The sequence below is a fragment of the Grus americana genome, chromosome 9 (assembly GCF_028858705.1).
Source record: "Grus americana isolate bGruAme1 chromosome 9, bGruAme1.mat, whole genome shotgun sequence".
Taxonomy (NCBI): Eukaryota; Metazoa; Chordata; class Aves; order Gruiformes; family Gruidae; genus Grus; species Grus americana.
In genome coordinates this window covers 18,200,266-18,215,157 of record NC_072860.1, presented here as the reverse complement: position 1 = coordinate 18,215,157, position 14,892 = coordinate 18,200,266, and the positions used below count along the sequence as shown (strand labels likewise).

General features: G+C 66.3%; 1 protein-coding gene across 3 annotated transcripts; it reads left to right on the top strand.

Moving 5' to 3' along the window:
* Window positions 1–2,324: 2,324 nt before the first annotated feature.
* On the top strand, window positions 2,325–12,962 carry SLC12A9 (solute carrier family 12 member 9). Of its 3 annotated transcripts, XM_054835909.1 has the most exons (13): window positions 2,325–2,591; window positions 4,990–5,124; window positions 5,297–5,434; window positions 5,662–5,961; window positions 6,180–6,287; window positions 6,399–6,510; window positions 6,620–6,777; window positions 7,045–7,127; window positions 7,475–7,599; window positions 8,932–9,124; window positions 9,313–9,487; window positions 10,140–10,286; window positions 10,709–12,962. In XM_054835909.1, exons 1-13 carry the CDS (start codon window positions 2,399–2,401, stop codon window positions 11,551–11,553), a joined length of 2,712 nt encoding a protein of 903 aa, XP_054691884.1. In that variant the 5' UTR covers window positions 2,325–2,398; the 3' UTR covers window positions 11,554–12,962. The 3 variants fall into 3 exon arrangements, with proteins under 3 accessions (XP_054691884.1, XP_054691885.1, XP_054691887.1); XM_054835910.1 differs by lacking the exon at window positions 5,662–5,961; XM_054835912.1 differs by lacking the exons at window positions 4,990–5,124; window positions 5,297–5,434; window positions 5,662–5,961.
* The last annotated feature ends 1,930 nt before the right edge of the window (window positions 12,963–14,892 follow it).

The following is a 14,892-nucleotide window of genomic DNA, read 5'->3' as shown; positions in this document are numbered from 1 at the left end:
AGGGGGGAGCCCCCGAAATGCCCGAGGCGGGCGAGGAGGGATGGATATATACGGTGCCCCCGGGCGGTGGGAGGAGAGAGGGGCCGGGGGAGCACAAACAGGCGAGTTCATTAATGTCGCGCCAAGATGCCAGCTCGGGGCGGGGGGCGCGGGGGGGGCGCAGCCGGGGCCTCAATGCCGCCTTTGTTCGACGGGGCCTCCGGGCGGGCAGCATCAGTCGGGCGCTGCGCTCCGGCGCTGCCCGCGGCCCTTGATCATTTTCACGCCAAGCCCCGGCCGCGCCACCCTCCCTCCTGCGGGCCCCGGGCGGGAGGCGCAGGGGGGGGGACAGCGGGCGGGTGGGAACGCACCGGCGGCTGCGGGGCGCGGGGGGCCCGAACCGGGCGTGGGAGACCCGCCGGGGGCTTCAAAGGCGGGCAGCGGGCCGGGAGCGGCCGGGCGGGCATTGCGGGCGGGGGGGGGCGAAGGGGGACACATGGGGCGGGGGGGGGGGGGCGGGGTGTCCTCTCTCTGTGCCAGCCCAACCCTGGCTGAACGGGTAGTCCCGTGCAGGGGCACTGCGCCCCCGTGCTGAGCACCGGCTGACCCCGGGGACCCCCCCCCACGATGCCCCCCCCAGCACCCCGTGTCCACACTAAGGCCGTTCCTCGCCCGGGATGCAGGAGGGGGACACGTGGCCCGGGGGGATGCCGGGGTGGGGGGAGGCAGGTGGGGCCGGGGCACCGGCTGCCTTTCTTGCTTTGCAGCAGCAGCAAGCAGCAAATGGGGGGCAGCTTTGTCCATAGAGATGGGGTGCCACACTCGCCCGCTCAGCTGGGGGGGTGCCTCAGTGTCTACAGTTTGGCTTGTCATTGGCCTTATACTTTTGGGGTGCCCGCACCACCCTCCTGCCCCATTACCCCCCTCCTGTGCCCACGGGCCTAGCCTCAGCTCCTTTGGCGGGGCAGGGTGCGGCCGCATCCCCATCACCTCTTTGGGGTGCAGGGAGTGCCTGTGCCCCCATCTCTGTCCCTGTTAGGGGTCAGCGGTGCCCATGTCCTTAGTAGGGGCAGGGAGTGCCCGTGTCCCCACCCCCATTTAGGGGCCCGGGAGTGCTGTGCCGCCACCCCCGTCCCCATTAGGGGCAGGAACGCCTCCGTGCCCGCAGCCCCGGCCGTGCCGCGCTCCCCACCCCGGTCCCCCCGGCCCTGATGGTGCCAGCGGGGCACGGACAATGCCGCTTCAGTGGCACATCAAAGGCGCGGCGCTGCCCGCGGCTGGCACGGCGACAGGCCCGCCGCAGATGAAAGCCGCGGCCCCGCCAGGCTCCCACCTCGGCCGCGGGGACACCGCGGGGGCACGCTGCGCCTCCGCCCCACGGGGGACGGCGGGGACGGGGCGGGGGGCAGCGCCATCGCGCCCCGAGGAGCGGCCCCACGCTCCGCCCCGGTATCCCCGCACGGATCCCCCCGACTCGTAACACGGGCTCCCGGCGTGGGGGCCAACGGTGCGGCTGACCGCAGCCGGCACCCACGCGGGGTACTCAAGACCAGCGTGGGGTTCGCCCCCGGCTCCACCGCGCCCCCCCCCCCCAGCCCCGGTGCCGGTGCCAACCCCATTAACCTAATTGGCGAGGCGCTCGGCCGCCCCGGGCAGCGGCGGCAGTGGGACCCCGGGGCCCGGGCAGATCCCAGCCCCGACGGCGGGGAGGGAGGGAGGGACGGCGCCCCCGAGGGCCCCGATTGTCCGGTAATTGGCGCGGGCAGCCGAGCCCGGCCGGCACCGGCGGGGGGGGGCGCGGGGAGGGGGCACCAGGGGGGCAGTGCTGGGGTCCCTGGGGGTGCCCGGGGCGCGGGGGCCGGTTTTGGGGTGCCGGGAAGAGTGGAGCGAGTTCGGGGAGGGGGTGTCAGTGCCGGGTACCAGGAGTGGGGAGACCCCGGGAGGGCCGTGGGTTGGGACGATTTGGGGTGTGGGGTGACGCTGGGACTGGGGAGTCACTATGCAGTGTTGGGGTGGGACACCTCTGGGGCTGGGGGGCGGCGTGGGAACCACTGTTGGGGGACATTTGGGACCGGGGACCGCGAGAAGGGTGAGGTACGGAGGGGGTGGGGGGTGGGGGCGCTGTGGGCGGGGGTCATCAAAGGGGCGTGGTTAACCGGCAAGCTGGGCGGGGCCTATATGGTTGGGCTGACCCGGAGGCGGGATCTACCCAAGGGAGTGGGGGCGTGGCCTATCCAGCGGGGCGGGTCCATGGGCGTGGCCTATGCTTGGGGTTTGTGGGCGTGGTCAGCTGAGGCGGGGCTTGGGGCGGGGCTCGGCGGGTCGGGACCGGGTCGGTGGGCGGGGCCGGCGGGGGCCGGGGCCGGGGCCGGGACCGGGCGCGTTTTGGGGCCGGCGGGGGCCGGGGCCGTGCCGGGCCATGGCGAGCTCGGAGCGGAGCGCGCTGCTCACGTACCGCCTGTGCGGCGGCTCGGGCGAGGAGGAACGGGGCCGGGAGCGCGCCCGCGGCCGGGCCGCTGCCGCCGCCGCCCCCCGCAAGCTGCCCACCTTCCTGGGCGTCGTGGTGCCCACGCTGCTCTCCATGTTCAGCGTTGTCCTCTTCCTGCGCCTCGGTGAGTGCCGCTGCCCCCCGGGGCGCCCCTGCCACCCCCCATCCCGACCGCGGCCCGGGGCCCCCCGGGACTCAGCAGCCCTGCCGGGTACCCCCCGTCTGGGCCCCGTGTCATCCCGGGGCCCCGTGTTCTCCCGAACCCCCCGTGAATGAGCCCTCTGCATCCGGAGCCCCTGTGTTTACCCCGAGCCCCCCAGTCCAGACCCCCAGTGTCCTCCCTTTGTCCTCCCAGTGCTCCCCACCAGCCTCCCAGTCTGACATCCCAGTGCTCCCCCCTGAGCTCCCCCAGTCTGGGTCCCCAGTGTCCTCCCAGTGTCCTCCCAGTGCCCTCTCCTGAGCCTCCCACTCTGGAGTCCTAGTGCTCCCCTCCAGTGCTTACCCCAGTACCCCCAGTCTGGGGCCTCAGTGCCTTCCCAGCACCCTCTCCTGAGCCCCCCAGTCTGGAGTCCCAGTGCCCCCTCAGATCTCCCCCAGGCTGGGGTCCCAGTGCTGTGTGTCCCTTCCTCACCCCTCCAGCCTGGGGCCCCAGGGCTTCTGCTGTACCCCCAGGACAGGAACCCAGTTAGGGACCTCAGTGCCCCCAGGAAGGGACCCCAGTCTGAAGCCCCACTGTCCCTGGGGGAAGACCTCAGTGCCTTCCCTAAGTGGGATTCCAGTGTCCCCCCATCCCCCAGTGCTGGGACCCCACCGCTCCCCAGGCATCCCCCAGTGCCAGACTCCAGCACCCCACTTCTCTCCCAGTTCCCACATGATGTCCCCAGGGCAGGACCTTGGTGTCCCCCATCAGGCACCCAGCTTCCCCCCCTGACCCCATGCTGTTCAGAGGCCACAGATTGGGTCCCAGTCTACTCCCAGTTTGGGTTGTGAGTTTTTTCTGAGCAACCTGGGAGAACTAAGGGGGCAGGCTGGGGAGGGACCGGGGGAGGTGGCAGCCCTTTTGGGGGCCCTGGTGGGGGGAGATGCCCGAGCCCAGCCCAGGACAGGCGGCATCGGCCTGGGTCCAGGAGCAGGGAGGGCTTTTCCTCTTTCACTTTCTGCCTGTGGAAGGCCCAGGGCGGGAGTTGGCTGCGTGCCCGGGTGGCCCGGCAGGCCTGGGGGGCCGTGAGCCCCTTCCCCTGCCCGAGGGACCCCTTGAGCTGTGGATGGGGGGCACAGCTCTGCCCTGCCATCACTCACTCCCTTCCCACCCCTCTGCTTGGGGTCCTTGCACAGCCTCTGCACCCCTGAACATCAGCCCCTACCTCACAGCGGGCACTGGGGTCCCCCCACCCGCCCTGGACCCCCCGCCCGGGGGTGTGTTACCCCAGGGCCGCGGGGCTGGAAGGGAAGTGCAGGGTGGAGGGGGAGGGGAGCTGCTGGAAGAGGAACACTCCCACGGTGGGGGGGCATGGCTTCCCTTGGCAGCCCCCCGCTTCCCTCCTGTCTCTAACATGCCCCGGATCTGCAGGCTGAGCAGCCTCTCCTGCTTACCGCCACACTGCTTTCAGGACACCCCTTTATTCCCTCCCCCTCTGTCTCTGCTTTTGGCACTTGGGCACCCTCCGGCCTTCCAGGGACCGCAGGGGGTGCCCCCAAACCCAGCCTGTCTCCCTGAGGGCTCCTTACGATGCTCGTGCCCCGGCCATGCCCCGCCACCCCGCTTGCTGCCCGCAGGCATGGCTGCGGCCTGGCTTGCGGCTGAGATAGGGCATCTTCCTGCAGCGGCGGGCAGCCCCTTCCTGCCCGCGGCGCCGCCGGCTGGGCTCCCCTCCCGTCACCCCAGGCAGGGCCGCGGGGGGCTCTGGGTACCCTATCTCTGGGGTGGGGGGGGGGGCTGGGGAGTGGTGCTGCGGGTGGCGGGGACGCCCTGGAGCTGCTTTTGCTTCCTGCTTTGCAGCGGGGAAGCGGGGCTGCAACGTAAATGCCGTGGGGAGGCCGTCAGCTCCTGGTGCCCGAGCTCGGGTGCAAGTCACCCCCCTGCCCGCTGAGGGTGGCAGCAGGGCATGGGGTCCCAGCACCCCCATGCAGCGCCCTGGGGCTGGGCGGGCAGCAGGGCCCCTGCCCTGTTTGTTTGCTTTTTGGGTGTGCCCCTCTGAGCCACCCGTACCCAGGGTGTGCCTGGGCCTGATCCTGGCACGGCAGGAGGATGGAGATGCCCTGAGGTGGGGGGGGACACTGGTGGGGCTGCCTCCAGTGCTGCTGCAGGTGGGAGGTGGTGGCACCATGGGGTGGGGGGGTCCCTACCCCTGTCAGGGAAAGGTGGTGGCTTGGTTGGGGGGAGCTGCGGGCAGGGGGACAGGAGCAGCCCAGCTGCCTCTGAGGGGACAAGCTCTGGGCAATGGCTGTGCCCGAGCACCCTGTCTGGGGGATGGTCTGTGCCCAGCTAACGGGCACCCTGGCCTCTCCTGCGTCCTTGGCAGGGTTCGTGGTGGGCCATGCCGGGTTGTACCAAGCCCTGGCCATGTTTGCGGTGGCATACTTCATCATCGGCATGACAGTACTGTCTGTGTGTGCCATTGCCACCAACGGGGCACTGGATGCTGGAGGAGCCTACTGTATCCTTTGCTGTGGGTGCTGCCGGGGCAGGGCATGTGGGCCAAAATCAGGTGATGGCCTGGCAGCCTCAGGGTGTCACACTGGGGCTGGGACACCCTTGGCCTGGGAGGGAGGGGTGGAGGCACCCAGTGGTGGTTTGGGCTGCTGACATCTTCCCTTGACTCGAGCAAGATATGATCAGCCGTGCCCTGGGCCCAGAATTTGGGGGCAGCATTGGGATCATGTTTTTCCTGGCCAACGTGTGTGGCAGTGCCCTCTACGTGCTGGGGTTGGTGGAGGCGGTGGTGGACAGCTTTGGGATCCCACCTGGTGAGTACCCCAACGTGTGGTGGCAGGGGACAGCAGGTGTCCCTTACCTGAGTAGCCCTAGCTCCCTGCCAGGCATGCCAAGCACCGTGTCTGATGTAGCTGGCACAGCTCTGCCAGCCCTCTGGCTGGTGAGTTGGTGTCTGTCATGCCTGGCACAGTGCCGGTGGCTCTCGGCTCCCAGTGATGCCCCCTCCGAGCCCCACTGATCCTGCCTTGTCTCTGCCCAGGGCAAAAAGTGGGCACAGGCGTCCATGTCCTGCCTCAGAGCTACTGGTACGAGCTGCTCTATGGCACCGTGCTGCTGGCCCTCTGCCTCCTCGTGTGCCTCGTGGGTGCCTCCATCTACGCCAAGGCTACCTTCCTCATCTTCCTCATCGTCGCAGGCGTGCTGGGCACCATCCTTGTCAGCTTCTTTGCCACACAGCCCATCGGGGTGCCCATCCGCCTGCCCCACTTCAATGGCTCCGAAACTGAGAATGGCTCCTTCACTGGCTTCTCGCTCGCCACCCTTCGAGACAACCTGGGTGGTGAGGAGCGGCTCTCCCCACCCTGCCCACATAACTCCTGTGGCACCTGCGCCCTGGGGAGGGGTGACACTGGCACCTCCACATCAGCAGGGGCTTGCCGATGAGTGGGGGGAGTTTATGGGCACAAAACAGGTGCCATGGGGTGGTTTCTCCCATGGTTCGGGTATGAGGACACCAAGGAGAGGGTGTCACACAGCCTGTGCCCATGTGTCCTGCAGGTGGGTACGGGGTGGACTACACCACAGGGCAGATGATGAGTTTCAGCTCCGTCTTTGCAGTGATGTTCAATGGCTGCACCGGCATCATGGCAGGCTCCAACATGTCAGGTACAGGCGGGGGTGCCAGGCTGGGTGGCACTAGGAGTGGGAGCTGAGGCTGGAGGACAGCAGAGGGGGGCTGTGCCTGCAGGCACTAATGCTGCCCGTTCCTGCCCGCAGGGGACCTGAAGCGCCCGAGCTACTCCATCCCACGGGGCACCATCTCTGCTGTGCTCTTCACCTACCTCGTCTACAACCTGCTGGCATTCCTCATGTGTGCCACCTGCAACAGGTACAGCCACCCATCCCCTCGCTGGGGCCATTGGTGCCAGGGTGTGCCCGGTGCCAGGGCATGCTGGCACAAGTGAGGCAGGTACCAGCACGTTCGTGTCCCTCTCCAGGACCCTCCTGCAGAAAGACTACGGTTTCCTGCGTGACATCAGTATCTTTCCACCCCTGGTCACAGTGGGCATCTACGCTGCCACCCTGTCCGCAGCCATGAGCAACCTCATCGGGGCGTCCCGCATCCTCTACGCCCTGGCCCGCGATGATCTCTTTGGTGAGTGCCTGGAGCATGCTGACACCCATCAGAGCCCACCTGGCAGGTTGTCCCTGACAGGGACCAGCCCTGGCACCAGGGAACCCCCTTTCCAGTGCAGGGGTGATGGTTTATGGGTTGGCATGTGCCCACCTGGGTCACCTGTGTGCCCTGGCATTTGCCTGTGCCCCAGCACTCAGGGTGTGGGAACAGGACTCCTGTCTGGTGGCCGAGCCTCTTGGTGCCCACTGGGGTGCCCCAGCACAACCTCCCCCCCTCTGCCTGCAGGCCGGGCGCTGGTGCTGGCCAAGAAGACGTCTGCGAGTGGGAACCCCGTGATGGCAGTGATCCTCTCCTGGCTGGTGGTACAGGTGAGTTTACCGGCGAAGCTCCTTTCCCAGCCCTGCCATGTGAAAGTGGGTTGGCACCTGGGCTGGGTGTTGCGGAGCCTGCCACGTCCCCCTGCCCCTGGGTATCCCCCTATGCTGGGTTTCCCGCTGCGGTTGTGCCCTTCCCTCCCTGAACCCATAAATGAAGGATAGATCACAGCAAGGGGCAGGGATTTGTGCCCACGTGGCACTGCCTGTACCCTTTCCTGGCACACCGCTGTGGCATGCCCCAGGCTCGGCAGGGCTGGCTCAGGCACACGCTGGCAGTGTCATCCCGGGGGGTGCATTCACTCACCCTGTGCACCCCTCCTTCCCCGTGCTCTCTGCAGCTGGTGCTCTTCTCCGGGAAGCTCAACACCATTGCAGGGGTTGTGACCACCTTCTTCCTCCTGGTTTATGCCACCGTCAACCTGGCCTGCCTGGCACTGGAGTGGGCATCGGCCCCCAACTTCAGGTACTGGCTAGCACAGGGGAGGGAGGCTGCACTCAGATGCTGGGCAGGCACCCATCCGTCCATCTGTCTGTCTGCAGTTCCCCTGCCATCCCTGTGCCTGCTGCCTCTCCATGGCACAGAGATGTTGAGCACCCCTCTTCTGTGCATTAGGGAGGGGGCAGAGACACCCCCATCCCTGGAGAGGGAGAAGGGACCAGGTCCCGGTGTGGCACTGGCTTGGCACAGTCCCCACGCCCTGGCACTGCTTTGCTGAGCGGGTACAGATAAATCCAGCGCCACTCGGTACCACCCGCCCCCTCCCCTTAGGCTTTCCGGAGGTAATTTATAGCCTGTGCCCACCCGGCATCCCCCGGGCAGCTTGCCAAGCGGTGATGGAGCCCACTTTCCATTAGCGCTAATTAAACTAACGGGGAAGGGGGAGGGAGGGAAGGGGGATCCTGGGTGGGGGGAGGAGATGATCTTCCAGGAAGGAGGGGTGTGTGTGGCAGGCAGCCTCAGGCAGGAGGTACCAGGGTACCCTAGCATGGGGCTGGCCTGGCAGGGCTGCCCAAATCTGGGGGGGCACGGCAGGTTGGCTGGGGGGAGCCTCATCTCCCTCCTGGGTGATGCCTGCTGCCCTCAGTGCAGGGTGCTGTGCCTCTGAAGCAGGGAGACCCACGGGTGGGGCAGGGGCAATGCCCAAGCAGGGCTGGGTGGCACTGCCCAGGGGTCCCCCAGAGCACCCCATTCCCAAGGGAGAGCTGGTGTCTGTGCCAGGCTGGGGATTAGCCTCCCCCAGCCCCTCCCTTGCCTGGGCATGGATAGGGCAGGAGTGGTGGCTGCAGGGGAGGCTGCTGAGAGGCTGCCCCTCGCCCACCCTGCATCTGGTGCCCCCCCTTCCCCATACTGAGGTCTCCATCAAGCGCAGCGGAAAAGGATTTTAATTACCTTTCAGGAAAAACAACAATTAGAGAAAATAACAGCTTCTCGCCTCCCCGCCTCCACCTCCCTGTGCCGGGCTGAGCGTGTACCGCGGCTGCTGGCACTGCCGTGAGCTGTCTGACACTACCTGACCCCCTGGCTGTGCCAGGCCAGTGCCAGCCCCATAACCATCATTACCCCTGTTTGCCAGGGGCTGGCAGCAAGGGGCTGCCCGGTGCCCTGGGAGGTACCATCTCCCCTCTGTGCCCTCTCCTGCAGGCATCTGGGGCGCCTGACATGCCCTGGGCTGGCACAGTGGGGTTCACTGGGGGTGGCTGATGTGGCACCTTGGCACAGCCCCCCTTGCCGTGCCTGCCCTGCAGCTGGCATGGGAGCCATGTGGTAGCGGGTGTCCCTTCCTCACTGCTCCAGGCCCACCTTCCGGTACTTTACCTGGCACACGTGCCTGCTGGGCATCGCAGGCTGCTGCGTCATGATGTTCCTCATCAGCCCCGTGTCGGCCTCGGCGAGCCTGGGCTTCCTCCTCCTCCTCCTCCTCGCCCTCCACTACCTCTCGCCCAGCAGCACCTGGGGCTACATCAGTCAGGCCCTCATCTTCCACCAGGTGAGCCCTGTCCTCCTCTGCTGTCCCCTCATGGGGTCAAGAGCTGGTGTCCCCAAGCCGGTGTCCCCATGGCAGCTCTGTCCTGGTCCGTGTGTCCTTGGGGGCTGGCATCCCTGTGGGGTGATCCATTGAAAAAGGAGGGTTCCTCACCTGCTGCCCTTCTTCCCTCCCTCCCTCCCTCCCTTCAGGTGCGGAAGTACCTGCTGATGCTGGATGTGCGGAAGGACCACGTCAAGTTCTGGCGCCCACAGATGCTGCTGATGGTGCAGAACCCGCGGGGCAGTGCCCGCCTCATTGACTTCGTCAACGACCTCAAGAAGAGCGGCCTCTATGTCCTGGGCCATGTTGAGCTGCAGGACTTGGGTGAGGGTCTGTGCTGCCCCCAGCACTGGTGGCCTCTGCCCCTTGCTGTGGTGCTAGGGGGCTCCTGGAGTCCTTGGGGTGACGCTGCTGCCCAGCTCCCGTCTGGGAAGGGTGGGCACATTGAGGGAATGTCAGCGTTTTGGGCACACGTGTGGCACCTTGGACTTGGCTTGGTATGGAGGATGTAGGTGGCTTTTGTCTGGGCATGCACTCGGCACAGCCTTGCACACGTGTGTGCCTGTGTCCATCCTCACCTCATGTCTGCCGTGGCGCGTCCATGCACTTCAGGCGTGTTTGCACCCTGGTGCATGTTGGTTTGTACATGCGTGCTCCCTGGCAGACGCCGTGGCTGTCCCCATCCCCGCCTGAGTAGATGCAACGGGCTCTGCTCCCCCCCTTGCCGTTGCCGTGGTGACTAATGGCCTGAAATTGGGGAGGGGGGATGGGGCTGCCTGGGTATTTTTTTATATATTTATGTATAATTTCATATCTCTGGCTGGAAGCACCTGCTTCCACCCTCCCCATCTCGTGGGTGCTGGGGTGGTCACAGGGGTTGACACTGATTTTGCAGGTGGGGTGCTGTGGGGACACCAGGGTGAGCCCCCAGTATGGGGTACCCAGCCCCCTGATGCTGTTCTCACTCCCCACCCAGACATGCTGCCCTCGGACCCGCTGCAGCCCCAGCAGGACTCGTGGCTGAGCTTGGTGGACAAGCTGAATGTCAAGGCCTTTGTCAGCCTCACCCTCGCACCCTCGGTGCGGCATGGCGTCCGGCAGCTCCTCTTCACCTCTGGCCTTGGTGAGTGGCACCCAGGCTGGGCGTGGGTGAGGGTCCATCCTGCTGCCCCTGTGGGGTGAGAAGTGCCAAGGGGTTTGGAGGCACCTGGGCGGGCGATACCAAAGCCCAGTTGGGGCTTGGAGGCATCTGTGTTGGCAATGTTGAGGGGCATGAAGACACCTAGATGGGCAATGCCAAAGGGGTTGGAAGCACCTGGTGCGGGCAGCGCCAAAGCCAAGTTGGAGCTCAGAGAGGTGTTGGGTGGGCAATGTCAAAGCCAAGTTGGGTCTTGGAGGCATCTGGGTGCACGATGCTGAGGGGTCTGGAATCACCAGGGTGAGCAATGCCAAAGCCAAGCCGGGGCTTGTTGGCACCTGCAGTGCCAGGAGGGCTGGCAGGGCCCTCCACCTCTGCTCAGCCGGCTGGCCCGGTCTCTCCGGCAGGCGGGATGCGCCCCAACACCCTGGTGCTGGGCTTCTATGATGACGCGGCGCCACAGGACGGTCTGGCCCGGCACCCTGCCTTCACCAGCTCCCGCGAGGAGGTCCCCCTGGGCTTCCCTCCACTGCGGGCGCCCGCTGCCCCCAAGCTGCTGTCGGCCCGGGAGTACGTGGGCATTGTGGCGGATGCCCTGAAGATGCTTCGCAATGTCCTGCTGGCCCGGCAGCTGGAGAGCCTGGACAAGGCCTGGGAGCTGCGGCGGGCCGCCAGCCCCCCACCCACCATCCATGTCTGGCCTGTCAACCTGCTGCGACCTGACAGCGCCCGCTACGCCGACACCTGCAGCCTCTTCCTGCTGCAGATGGCCTGCGTCCTCAACATGGCGCGGGCCTGGCGCCGGGCCCGTCTGCGCCTCTTCCTCTGCGTGGAGGCGGGTGCCATGCCCCGTGCCCAGGAGGAGAAGCTGCGCCAGCTCCTCAAGGACTTGCGCATCCAGGCCCAGATCCAGCTGGTGCCCTGGGATGCCGTCACCCGCCTGCACTGGCAAACCCGCCAGGGACCTCCAGGGGGGCCGGCGCCCGGCGGGGCAGTGGAGGAGGAGGAGGACGGGGCCGTGAACTTCCCGGCCAATGCCACCCAAGTGTCGGATGAGTATGTCTGCGCTGCCAACAAACTCGTCCTGGAGCAGAGCCCCGCGCCGGCCGTACGCTTCCTCTATTTGCCGCGGCCGCCGGCCAACACCAGCCTCTACCCGCTGTACCTGCACCAGCTGGAGCTGCTCACCCGCGGGCTGGGCCCCACCGTGCTGGTGCACGGGGTGAGTGCCGTCACCAGCACCCAGCTGTAGGTCCCCTCCCGGGTCCCCCCGGCTCCCTGTGCCCTCCTTCGCCCAGTGCCTTTAGCAGCCCCAGCCTGGGGACTTCCCCGGCCCTGGGCAGGGAGGGGTTGGGTCGAGGGGTGGGTTGTTTTTTGGGGGGTGTCTCCTGCAGAGGATTAAAGCTGCCCTGGCAGGATCCAGGCACAGCCCCGGCACTGGCTGGGCAGTGCGGTGCATTCACGGTGCCTTTTCTTTGGGGGGGTGGGGGGGGAGAGCGGGGTCCCAGGGGTGGTCGAGCACTGGGTGCCCTGGCTGGCTGCTGGGAGCCCCTTAGTCTCACCCTGCACCCTGCCTCCCCGTGCTTCCCCCCCGCTCCTGCAGCCCCCAGCCTCTCCTCCGCTGGCTCCTCCGGGCACCCAGCCAGCAGCGGGGATTGATTAAAGTCAGCCTCGACCTTGGTGCCCCGGCTCCCCGCCATCCTCCCTGCCTTTCATTAGGAAAAATTAAATGGGAAGGAGTGGGGGAGGGGAGCCCGGACGCCTGGGTTCCCTGCGTGAGGCTGGGTGGGGGGTGGGTAGCAGCTGGGTGCTGGCCCTACTGCCTGCGGGGTATGGCACCCCAGATCTTGCTCCTCAGAGCACCTCCGGCACTGCTGGATGGGGGGCACCTAGATGCTTTAATCTGTATTGCCCGCCCCCACCACCATGGGGTCTGAGCCCCTCGTCCTTCTAGGGAGGGGGAAAATGATACGAGGATGGGGCAGTGGCTTTGCCCAGACACCTGGGTCCCCTGGCCTTGCTCTGAGATCTGGCTCATGGGGCATCGCCACCTCCCTGAGCCCATCATGACCTGTATGGGGGAGCTGGCATTGCCCCCTGCCCCCCCTGCTTATTGATTAGAGGAGGGCAGGAAATTGCCTGGGCTCTGGGTGATAAATCCATCAGGTGCCTGGCAGGGGGGGCAGCGTGCCAGGGCGCTGCCTGATGGATCGCTTCCTCTTAGCCCCAGCACAGAGGGGGAGCTGCTCCAGGCCAGGCTGGGCTCGGATGGGGGGGACAAGCATGGCACTGCTGCCTGTGCCCGCTCTCGCCAAGCCTGGCACTGCCAGCTGGCAGCTCTGCTCAGCCGGAGGGCTGGAAAAACCCAGGCAGCCGGGTGCTGCTAGGGGGAAAAAAAAGGGGGAGGGGGGCTTGCTCCCCACATTTTTGCAGTGGTTTGTGCCTGAATTTGTGCCCAAATCCCCACCCCGGGGGGCGGGCAGGGGCCTGGGGCTGGCTTTGCTCCCCGCTGTGGGAGGGGGGTGCCCCGGGGTGCGCACCGCACAGCCCACGGGGTTTATTTACAAACAGGCGGGAGCTGGCACAGGGCAGCCGGGCACCAGCGGGACCCGGCGGCCTATAATGTTAATTATCACCACGTAATTAAAAGCCCATAAAAAGCCTCACACTTCATTAAATTAAAGCTTCCCCACACAGCGCCGATGGGCTCCGGCAGAGTTAACCTTGGCCATGCCAGGCACTGGCTCCGCCACAGCTGGGGACCCGGGAGCGCAGCGCTGCACACATGGGTGCCCCCCCAACACCGTTCATTGCCCCATAGCCGTGTGTGCCTGGGCACACATGTGGAGCACACCCAGCTGCACGCACAGTGTCGCACACACGGAGATGCTGTCCCAGTCAGAGATGCCCACGTGGCATCACACAGACGTGTGTGTCCACGCCACCCCTGCAGACGCGCCATCACACGCACCGGGACATGGGCAGGGGGCTGACACGGGCACGCGCGTGCACACCCAGATGTGCACACACAGCATGCGTGGCCGCTGCCAAGGCAGCTGCACAGCAGCTCCAGCACACTGGCTCCAGCGCACAACGCCCACGCGGCACACACCTACACAAACAACGTTTCTTCCTCCCTCCTGACACACAGGCGTACACAGACACGCACCCTGCCTCTTCTCCAAGCTCCCACCCATCGCTGCTGGTACCTGGAGAGGCAATGGGCTGGGGGGAGAGCACCCATCTGTGACTGCCCCCTCTGTGCCTCAGTTTCCCCAAGGGTTGGGTGGTGTCGGGGGCAGGAGAAGGGTGTATGGAGGGGGGGGCCCCCAAACCCTCCTGAGGGATGGGTGCCCGGGGTCAGGGATGCTGCACTGAAGCCTGGGGGGGACACAAAGTGGGGGGACAGCACGCAAGGAAGGGCATGTATGCACCACTGAGGGGAGTGTGTATGCATTAAGGGGGGGGGGAGATACATAGACTAGGAGTGTGTGTGTGCGTGTGTGCACACGCGCGCAGAAGGGAGAGTGTTGTATTGGGAGGGGGCACATGCACAAGGGGTGCCTATATGTGCACATGCATTGGGGTGTATATACATCCCTATATGTGGTGCACTGATGTGCACACAGGGCTCGGGGGGGGTGGGGAGGGTGAGCCAAAGGAGCACACACTTATGCATACGGGGTGTGCATGGCAGCACACGCGTGTGCCCAGCACCCCCAGGCACTGCTGCTGAGCAGGGCTGTGGGCAGGAGTCGGCTGGGGGGCTGCGGGGGGCAGGCGTCGGCGGGTGCCCGTGGCCCGGCCCCGTGGGGGTGGGCAGCCAACAGGGCCTCGGCTATTTCTTGGAAATTTCGCAGCATTCATTTCAGTGCAAATAAAAGCTGTCATTGCCAGAGAAATGATACTGATCGGGGTCTGAAAAGACAGCAAATTACCCGCCTGAAAATGCACCGCTGGAAAAAAATGCATATTAAACACACAAAAAGGCACTTTGCCATCAGCCGCGCTTCCCCCGCCGCTCCAGAATAACCACACTTTACATAATTCTCCCTCTCCACCTCCGAATTAATTTCGCAGACAGAGGCAGAGGCAACCCTCTGACAACAGCGGAGAGGAGACGCGGTGGCGGCGGGGGGAGTGGGGCCGGGGCTCTGGGCTGGGGATGCAGTGGGTAACGGCGTGCTTAGGGGTGGGGGGGGGCTGAGGGGTTTGGGAGGGCTGGGTCCATGGGTGAGTTGTGGGTGTTGGATGGATGCGCCTAAATGTGGGGTGGAGTGCTCCCATCCTTTCCCGCCTTGGGTGCTGGCAATGGGGTCTCCTGGGGTGGGGTTTGTGGGGTGATACCCACCCCAGCAGGCACATCTTGGGCCAAATGTTTCCTATGAGGGCTAAACCCTTACCCCCTACCACCGGGGGAGCCCGCCGCGTGCCCACCCCAGAGCCTGGCACGCTTCCTGGAGGCAGGCTGGTGGGGTGCACACACTCAGCGTGGCGGGGACCCCCACACACCTCCGTGCCCACTGTCCCACCTGCAGGACCAGGCACGTGGGTGCACCCAAAGGGCACTGTGAGATCACGCTGCCTGCCC

What these genes read in the sequence shown, in the direction of transcription:
- SLC12A9 (XM_054835909.1), top strand. Translation starts at nt 2,399, where the DNA reads ATGGCGAGCTCGGAGCGGAGCGCGCTGCTCACGTACCGCCTGTGCGGC. An exon ending in CAGCTTTGGGATCCCACCTG is followed by an intron (nt 5,435 to 5,661) that starts GTGAGTACCCCA and finishes GTCTCTGCCCAG; the next exon opens with GGCAAAAAGTGGGCACAGGC. An exon ending in AGGCCCTCATCTTCCACCAG is followed by an intron (nt 9,125 to 9,312) that starts GTGAGCCCTGTC and finishes CCCTCCCTTCAG; the next exon opens with GTGCGGAAGTACCTGCTGAT.